The sequence below is a fragment of the Simochromis diagramma genome, unplaced genomic scaffold, assembly GCF_900408965.1.
Source record: "Simochromis diagramma unplaced genomic scaffold, fSimDia1.1 OVJJ01000205.1, whole genome shotgun sequence".
Lineage (NCBI taxonomy): Eukaryota > Metazoa > Chordata > Actinopteri > Cichliformes > Cichlidae > Simochromis > Simochromis diagramma.
Genome location: NW_024386782.1, coordinates 8,237,524 through 8,247,485, shown reverse-complemented (window position 1 = coordinate 8,247,485; position 9,962 = coordinate 8,237,524). Strand labels below are relative to the sequence as shown.

General features: G+C 39.6%; 2 protein-coding genes across 2 annotated transcripts; one reads left to right on the top strand and one right to left on the bottom strand.

The window, feature by feature from the left end:
* The first annotated feature begins 406 nt into the window (after window positions 1–406).
* Window positions 407–8,525, top strand: efcab14 (EF-hand calcium binding domain 14). Its single transcript, XM_040020819.1, has 9 exons — window positions 407–1,117; window positions 1,678–1,826; window positions 1,978–2,123; window positions 2,848–2,946; window positions 3,052–3,159; window positions 5,314–5,466; window positions 5,585–5,693; window positions 5,792–5,923; window positions 6,983–8,525. Exons 1-9 carry the CDS (start codon window positions 942–944, stop codon window positions 7,159–7,161), a joined length of 1,251 nt encoding a protein of 416 aa, XP_039876753.1. The 5' UTR covers window positions 407–941; the 3' UTR covers window positions 7,162–8,525.
* On the bottom strand, window positions 8,295–9,839 carry znf830 (zinc finger protein 830). Its single transcript, XM_040020830.1, has one exon. The coding sequence runs from the start codon at window positions 9,809–9,811 to the stop codon at window positions 8,768–8,770; it is 1,044 nt and encodes a 347-aa protein (XP_039876764.1). The 5' UTR covers window positions 9,812–9,839; the 3' UTR covers window positions 8,295–8,767.
* Between the last annotated feature and the right edge of the window lie 123 nt (window positions 9,840–9,962).

The window sequence follows — 9,962 nt, the reverse complement described above, 5'->3', positions numbered from 1 at the left end:
GACACATTTGCATGTAACCTCCCTCAGCAAAGCATGAAAGGTAGGAACATTACAAGACAACAGGTGCTTTTAAAGTATATAATAGACTGTAATCAAATGATTAAATATTCATAGACTGTCGTCTGTTTTCTTTAAAGCTCCATCAATTTTTTTTTCCATATATATTTATATATGACTCAGCGTTATTGCACCTACTCTGTGTTCCACTGTTATCGGTCTTCGTTGTTTTGCAAAACCCTGGCTCACAGTGACAGATTATAAGTCATTTACAACAGTTTAAATATTATCTGTCACTTTTTGACACGACCGTGCGACTGCTGTCTGTCTGTCGGGGACGGCTGGTGTTTTGCTCCCATGGCTCGCTCCCTGTCAAAACGGAGCGCAGGAAGTGGCACCGTTTTGGACCAATGAGCTGTGAGATTACTGGGACGCCCTACCCAAACAACACAGGCAGCAGAACAAATTGTTGTTGGAAATATGTTTACGATATGACCGACAGGTTGTATTGATTTATTTAAACACTTGAATGCTGTGTTTCGGAAATGACACAGCTCGGAGCAGCAAATTTTAAAACTCAATGAGATGTTGTAAGAGCACAGCGGCGACCAGCATTAGCAAACGTTAGCAAGCTGTCAGATGCTAGCCGAGGAAGGTAACCGGTAGCGCGTTGAACAAGTTATTTTAGAGAAGCTCCTTTATTTGTCGGAGGGTAACGTCACACCGAACACTTTGTTCGTGTATTATTTGTATGGTAAAGAATCCAAAAAACCGATGTGTTTTTATCTGTTTGCACCATTGCCTGGTTGAAATTTAAGCTAGCAAAGGACGTTAAGTTAGCTTAGCTCCGCTCCGTAAACTTAACATCTACCAAACTGGACAAAACATTGGATTTAGTGGGGTTTAAATCGGGCTCGGCGGGTTCGCTGACCCCTCAAAAGAAGATGAAGAAGAGGAAGGAGCTAAATGCTTTGATTGGTCTCGGGGACAGCAAGAGGAAGAAGACCAAAAAGGGCTCCGGTCACCGGCTTCTCCGAACCGAGCCTCCGGACTCGGAATCGGACTCGAGTTCCGACGATGACGACTTCAACGGCATGAACGGCGGAGTCAACTTTGGGAAGTAAGTAAGCAGTTCAACGAGATTTTGTTACGTGTGTATAATTAGCATGTTTTTTTCCTACGCATTTGACCTCATTAATAAGATGCCTTAAATTCACTTTGAGTTTCTAAAGAAAATCTGAAAGTGAATTCTACCTCTGAATTCACTTTTAATAACGTGTGCTTGTGTTTTAATGTGTCATGCTTTGGGACTGCCTTGTCACTATTTTATAAACTTCAGGGATACATGGGAAAATGTAAAAATAATAAATATGTTTTTCAGCATCATTTCAACAGTCAGCTCCCATCGAGCACACTGCCTTTATAGTGCAGAGATTAAAAGAAAACCTCTTTATTGTCAGATCAATTCACTCTCCTGCTTCTGTGCTCGGAGCATCAGGAAAATCATTGACTGTATAGAATCTACCCATCCAGATTTCTGAAGCATGATTGCTTAGAAATAATCCTCATAATTCCCATAACATAGCACACAGCCTTCTGAAAATATCAACTTCATTAAAAATGGAAGAATGTGTACGGTTGTAAAGCTGTCTCACGTTACTGTGTTTCTTCTCTTTACAGAAGAAGCTACACACAGTGCTGCAATGTGTGCTATCCCTTGTTTCTGTTCATCATATTAGCTGCCTGTGTCATGGCCTGTGCTGGGCTCATATGGATGCAGATTGCTCTGAAAGAAGATTTGGACTCCCTGAAAGAAAAGCTGCACAGCAGTAAGACTCCTAGACAAACCTTGTTATCTTTTTGTTATCACTGAAAAGAAAAGAAAAAAAAGGTCTTGTACTTTGTACACAAGCTTTTTATATGCTAGTTAAACAGTCACATATTCCTTTATTTTAACACTTATGTTGTTTTTTGTTACAGTGGAATCCAGCCAGAAGGTTTCGTCAAGTGAAATACCAAAATTAAGCGAGGACCTGAAAAACAAGGAGAGACAGCTTGATGATATTGAGAACGGTGGCAGAGGCCTGAACAAACTCTGGTCCAATCTGACAGAAATGAACCGAAAGGTCAGTCATAATGTCTGTCTGGAGGTTTTGAAACCACCTCGACATTTACTCAGTCATACATACAAAACTGAGCTGTTAATGATAAGCTGCTGAGTGGTAGTTAAACTTAGAGTGAGATTTAACTCAGGATGATGCACTTTTCATACCATGTAGCTGAAAATTGCTTTAGAAAAGTTTTCGAAATCGCAGATATAATACATGAAATAGAAGTGGTGCCAACAGTAGTAGTTAAAGTATATTTTTTAAATTTGTGGTGTTAACTTGTAAAAAGAAAAATGCATAATTTATGTTCCTACAAATTGGATTGGATTTTTTTTAATTTTCTGAAATGATAGGTAGGAACAAAGAAGAAGATTTTTACATTTATTTAGTCTCTTTAGTCTTAAGTTTAGGTTTGCTGAGATAAAATGATTGAATATATAAAGATTCCAGTTTGTTGAAGTCACCAGACTAAGACGTCAGCTTTTTAGTAATTTATTAACAAACATGTTACATTTTTACTGAAACATTCAAATTCAAAGCAAGATGGACAAAATAACATACCTAGTATAATAATGTAATAGTAATACAGTCCAAAAGCACCACATACATTTGTTTTAAATATGTAAAACAAACAGAATATTGTAACATTAGTGATGGTAAATTTGAGGGATGTTCTATTAGATTGCATTTTTTGTTAGGTGTTCCTAATAAAGTGGATGGTTTGTGTCTTTTATTTGTACAGATCAGTTTGCTGGACTCTGCTGTAAACCATTTAAAGGCAAACTTGAAATCCGCTGCTGATTTAATTAGCCTTCCAACAACAGTAGAAGAGCTTCAAAAGGTGAGAAGAAAAGGGTAATAAAAACAGAAAAAAGATGCCTTGTACTTTTTTCCCCCTTTTAAAAATTTTGTTAGAAGTGACTTTACAAATATTTTTCTTTTCCAGAGTGTTGCTACAATTGGGAGCACGCTTACAAGTGTACAACACGATGTGAAGACTATGCAGGCTGCTCTTGAAACTCAGAAGAAAGATGACGACTTGAAGGAGACAGTGGTAAATTTATCAGTCACATTTGTAATAGTTTGGATTGAACAACTGACAGTTGGTACAACTACATGTTGTGACTAAAGAGCATATCAGATCTTGAAAGCGCTTCCTCCACACATTCACACTTTCAGATTGCTTTTGTACTTCTTGCTTGTGTATGTTTGAAGTTGACTAATTGTACTTTTTCCTTATTTGGCCATTGTTTGCATGCAGTTACATTAATGTATGTTGATAATAAACCTGGGAAAGATTTCAGGTAATAATTACATTAAATGCGCAAACAATTTCTGAAAGCAAAAATCTGAGACTGCTTTAAACACTCAGTTTTTCTTCTTTTGTCTTAGTGTCATGTCAGGGAGCACAGATATCTTTAATATTTCTGAAGGAAAAATGTCTTTTAAACTGAAGCGAAAATGGCTAAAGCTACTTGATTCAGAAAGTGTATATAGGTATAAGCAATTAGGTTTTACGTTTTGTTTTAATTGTTAATTATGCAGATTTAAGCAAACGAGAGAACAGAAAAAATTCCCTTTAATAATTTGCTCTGTGTAGTTACACATGCAAAAAACATTTTTAGTCACTTAAATGTAACTATTTTTATTCTTAATTTTTTACTTTCCTTCTAGAATGTACACAACCCTCTTGTTTGTGTTATTCAATCATCCACATGCACTCAGTGACCACTCTATTAGTTACACCTGTTCAACTGCATGTTTAGGAACATCAGCCAAACACGTGGCAGCTGCTTCATGCATTTGGGCATGTCGTTATGGTCAAGATGAGCGAAAGTTCAAAATGAGTATCAGAATGGGGGATAAAAGTGATTTAAGTGACTGTGAATGTGGTATAGTTGTTGGTGCCAGATGGGCTAGTCTCAGTATTTCACATATTGTCGTTCTACTGGGAGTTTTCCTCATAACCATCTCTGGGGTTTACAGGGAATGGTGTGAAAAAGAGAAAATATCCAGTGAGCAGCACTTCTCTGGGTGAAAATGCCAGAGGTCAGAAAAGAATGACCAGACTGCTTTGAGCTGATAGGAAGGCAACAGTATCTCAAATAACCACTCGTTATGTACTAAGAACTGAGGTTGTTCTGAAGGAAAAAGGGGATCCTAGCTGGCACTATCAAGATATGCCTAATAAAGTAGCCAGTGGTTATATATCTCAGTGTGTCTCAGTAGTTACGACTGTTTCTCAATGTTGATAAATTGTGTGAGAGGCAGAAGGGTCCATGAGTATAGCCTTCCCAGCTGTTTTTCACAAATATTGAAGGGTTAATGCAGTGTTGGCAGCTGACAACCATCACAGAATAATCAGTAGCTGTATTCCTTCAGAAATAGGATAGGGCTTCAAGCTTTAGTATTTCACATGAGCAAAGCTGAAAAATTATTTTATGAGTCATTGTCAAAGTTGGATTTCACTTATGTTGTTTGACAGCTTGTCTGTTTTTATTTACATCTCTGCTCCCTTCAAATGCTGCTGAAGGCTGCAGATCTTATTTATTATTTATGTATGGACGTATAGAGACAGTTGTGCGCATAAAACAAGTACTGCGCGCACTGGAATGAATGCGTTAAATAACTTGGTGTCCTGCTGTCTAATGTACTTTCAGTCTCACTCAGAATTGAGACATATCTACTCAGACATGACCAAGGCGTTTCAGTCGATGAAATGTTAGTTGATCTGCTTAACTGTTACACAGATCCAAACCAGAAGCTGAGGTGAACTTCGCCACAGCGAGATTAACTTGTTAAACCACAAATGCATGCATGCTTTTGCAGTTCTTGTCAAGCTTACATTGACGGAGTTGCTGGGTTAAGAAGGTCCTGTCATTTCTTGGATTCATGCCTTGTGTTTCCATCCATAATACATGAAACAAGTGCCAATCTATTTTGGGAGCTTAGATGCTTTAGTTTGCAGAGTGAAACTAGGTCAAATATCCGAGATGACTGCAGAATGTTTTCTCCACATTATTTTTCATTAGCACAACAGGAAGATAAAAGACACACAGAAAGTAATTGTACACTTCCATCTACCTGATACCATGACTGCAGCAGTCATATGAGGTACACTGTCAACCTGAACCTGTTAACACCTTGGTATAAAATCTATTTTCCCTTAACTATGAGATGGTTGACATGTTCTTTTTAATCATTATAGGACATAACAGACCTGAGAAAAGCCATGAGTGAGGTTAACAAGACAGAGGAGCAGCACCACACATGGACTGATGAGCAGATCCACATCCTCCTCTCTACAGTGGCAGATCTTCATCAGAGAGTGGCCTCATTAGAGAACAGCTCAAAACAAAGCGTCAGTAATATGATGAGCCTTTTTTTTCCCTTCCCTTTGATGATTTTGTGGCGTTGTGTTGATACCAGGATTTACAGGAACACTGTAAGCACTTTTTATTTTATCTTCTGCTGTACAGTTGAACAACAATGACCCAGCACCTGAAGCGGCAGTCAGCAGTGAAAGTCCAGCAACTGAGGCGGTGAACGAAGCTACAACAACCAAAGCAACACCGGAGGATGTGCAGGGTAAAGTGTAGACAAAAGGGAGCTTATCACAGAGGTCATATTTGCCCCGTGTTGCATTTTAATGCTTACTTCTTCTTTATTTATGTATTTTCTGACAGAGATCACCACCCCGCTGACAGAGCCACAGACGAGCAGGCATCCTCCCTTTTTAACTGCAAACCGCTCGAGGAGACATATTTGGACAAAATGTCCAAAGACTGTGTCACTGCCTGGCATTGGTTCTCTGACAGGTGCGCTCTAACACTATAAAATACATATCTCAGCATTCATAAGAAAAAAAACCAAAATATTGGGAATTACACACGCTGGCTTTATTGTGAAGTTAAATGAGACAATTGATTCTTCGCTGTAATGAAAGGAGTCTCTGCTTGTTGCCTGGCAACCTTGCCAAGATGATAAGACTACCTTTCAGCCAACAAATAGCCCAGCGCATAATCCCCTAATCTTATTTTGATACTTTTTTTGCATTGATTCAGCAAAAGGGATACATTGCGTTAATGAGCTTTCGAGGCGCTGCAAGAACAAAACCATCGCAGTCCTTTCATATCCTTGTAGTACAGTGAGGCTAAATCCACACTTATATGAAAATGATCTGTTGTCAGAAGAATGTTTTAGCATCTCCACACATACTAGCAAACCTAATATCAGGCATTTCTAAAAGACTCAGTTGTAGGGTTCCTAATGCTAGAGTGGTGCGGAAATGCATTTTTCTTAGAAAACTGTAAATGTGTGGACATGCTCTAAACCTATGAAATTAGATTTCTGTCAAATGTCCTGGCATGAAATGAAACATAATTAAGAGCAAATAATTGAATTTCATGAGTGCAGGTATTGATTGCAGGACGGAAGAAGGACACTACTGTGAGCGGTCACTTTCTAAGCAGTGATGCCACAACCTCTGGATTAAACAGGTTCAGTTTTGTGTGGTAAACTGAGCCAACCATGGCAGTTATATACCATATTTGTTTACAATTAGGAAAATGCAGTTTGCATTTCCATCCAGTCACTATATGTGCAGTACATGTATCTGCTGAAGACTGGGCAACTTTTTGTTGGTGGTTGTATATGCCTTTTATTTTGGCTCTAACTCTAAAATCATAAATGCTGAATCCTGATGTTCTTTATGATTTTTTTTTCTTTAAATCTTAATAAGCTATGTGATGTTTTAAAACAAACTAACAGGACAGAAGTGAGGAGGCTCCAGAACTTGTTGCTTTGCTTTTAGCAGAAAATTAAATATTTCCAAAGTGTACAAATTTTGTTTGTAATTAAAATATTTTTTGTTACAGACTTGGAACGCATGTTCCAGCAGACAGATACTGAACAAAATTCATTGAGTCTGACCTACGAGGACCTGAGGGAAATATTTGGAACATCAACACCCAGCCATCGTATCGTCAAGTGCTTTGACACTGACGGGGATCAGAAGTATTCGCTGAAGGAGCTGAGAGCTGCTTTAGGTTTGTGAGCACATCATCATCACCGAGAGCAGTGAACAGTATTGAATACCCAGCTGGGTCTGTGGGGTTTGGGGTTTCCACCTCTTTTCTGTAATTGCTGCACTTTCCTGAACTGAATATTTATCATACTGATTGTGGAAAAAGTGACACTGACATTCCCCGTACTCGCTCCCCATCCTCGAGTCCATTTCGACCCAGTGTCAGCCCCAAAGCATCTTAAATTTTAACAGCAATCCAAATGAGTATCTGTATATAGAACATCCAGCTCCTATGTTAACAAACGGCTCGGTTTATATTATTAATCCATGGAAAATAAGTGTGAATTATTTTGACTCTCTTGCTTTACCCTGAATCTTAAGACTTGCAGTGTTCATGTACTTGTCTTTATTTGTTGGTTGGTTTGTTCGTTCCTTGGACCAACTGTCTCATCTTGATGTAAAGTTTTTGTGTATTTAGCTTTTACTGAGGCTGTAACTGTCAGTGTATAGCAGACTTTCCTCCTGCCGGCACCTGGTACAACTCACGTAAACTTTATTTATAGAACATGGGATAAAATTTTATGAATGTTTACAAATGACTACTATAAACAGCTTTGTCAGGCTTTTGTTTTGGTTTTAGACAATTTCCTTACTTCTCCAAAAACATACTTTTGTATGCTCTTTTCTACGCTGGATACAAGTTTGATTGTTCCTCCTCATTTACCTTATTCAGATGGTTTGGATCATGTATATTATCCATCTGTACATGTATATCTAGTGACTGTGGTTCTGTTTTATGCATTTTCCTGATGTTTTGCAGATTTGAAGGGCTACAAACACTTAAAGTCACGTAAAAGATTTTTAAAGCCGTAACTCATGAGGCATATGTAGCAATAACAAAATGATTTAGATGTTACCTGTGTAGAATTGCAGTGGAAAGGCAGAAGACATAGCTCACAATATGTAACAGGTAGTATAAGAAGCACTGATCGTCACTCTGGACTTGACTCATTTTATGCCATTTAAATGGCCTAATAATGTTGTACTTACATCATAAATTTGTCATATTCAGACTTTGTTGTATGCTGTAAAAATGTATTCTAATCTAGTTACCTTGTAAATGGGGTTGGGTTGATAAAAAAAATTGCTTTAGAGACATAATCCAACATGTTGCATTTTTTAATTCTGTTGTGCTTTGCATGTTCCTTTTTATGTAACATGAACGCATTATTTATAACTTAACGTAGGCGACTAATTGTTTTTGCGGGACATGGGTTAGCTGGCTTTGGTCGCCATTGCATAGATTTTGGGTCCATGCTGCTACTGTATGTAAATGAGAGATTTTATGAATGTCTTTGTTTGAGCACCAATGAATAAACACACAGTTAAAGGTTTGATTGTTGGATTCCCATGTGTCATAAGACAAAGTGGCAATTCTCATGTGTCTGTGGCACTCAGGTCTTTTACTAGAATTATATCCAGTCCAGTCTGAAATATACAAAGGGAGAAAGATTTGATAGACATTTTCACAAACTTCACAGTTTTTGGAAACTGGAACACATTGGCATCCACCTTGAGGAAGGCTATAACAATATTCTGAATAAAACTGAGGTCAGTCACACATATCAAGAGAAAGTCAGGCCAGAGCTCCTTTGGCTCTCCAGTCCTGTGACAAAAGCCCCAGCAACTCCTCTTCATTCTCCTCCTCTTCTTCAGTGCTATCGCCAGTGTCCACTTGTTCCTGCTTTCTGGGCAGAGACTTGCTCTTCACCACATCCCGTCTGTCCCTCAGTAGTTCCACCCTCTTGTAACACTCAATTTGTTCATCAATTTCATCAATCTGACGTTCAAGTCGCCCCTCCTCGTCTTCTTCTGCCACGATGGCCTCGGACTTTGTGTTCACCTGTCGGATCTCCTTTTGAAACTCTTCCCACTCCTTGTCCATTTGATCCTTAGGAGCGTCCACGTTGCGCACTTTGGCATCTCTAACCGGATCGTCGAAGAAACCCTCCGGGAGCGCCTCGGCTGTGTTGTCTTTCTTCTCTGGGATCTTTTCCTGAACGTCTGCTTTGAGGATGGAGCCTGAATGGGAGATTGCAGGCGTGGGTGGGATGGAGCTGTCAAAGAAGTCAGCTGGTAGTCCTGCAGCTTCATCCTTCTGAGCAGGCGGATGTGTGGCCACCTGTTCACCTGTCTCCCCAGTAGCTTCATTATCATCATCATCGTCCTCATCATAGACTCCAGCCAGCAGGCTCAGTCCTGCAGTCTTCTGTGAAGAAGCAGCTGCCTTCTCGCTGGGTTTCTCAAAGAAATTTCCTGGCAGTCCTAACGAAGGCTGACCAGGAGCCGCTGCGGGTTTCGCCTTTTTTCCTTTAACGTCCTCGTCGTCGGGTGCTTTCCGCTTCAGTGGCTGACTCTGCGGTATCACCGGTTGAGTTTTTGCTCCCTTCAGCTCAGCAACCTTTTCTTTGTGCTGTTTCCCAAGAACATGCGCCGGCCACAGTAGTTCGGACTTCACCTGCACATTGCACAGGGTACAACTGAGGTGGCCGAGACTGTTGTATTTAGCAAACGGAGACTCGACGCGTTTCTTGTCATTGGCTTGCTTTTGTTTCTCCCTCATTAGCCGTCGAAGTTCCTCTTGATTAACTACTTTCTTCCCTTTCTTAGAGGTCGCCATTCTTGTAAACAAAAACAAGCTCGTTAGCTAGCCAGCGAGTTGCTTCTGGAGAAGTACGCGCGTCTCATAAAGATGACGCAATAGAATAATCTCGCGAGATCTGTCAGTTGCCTGCTAACGGGGTTAGCAGAGATGTTAGCTGAGGCTCAGT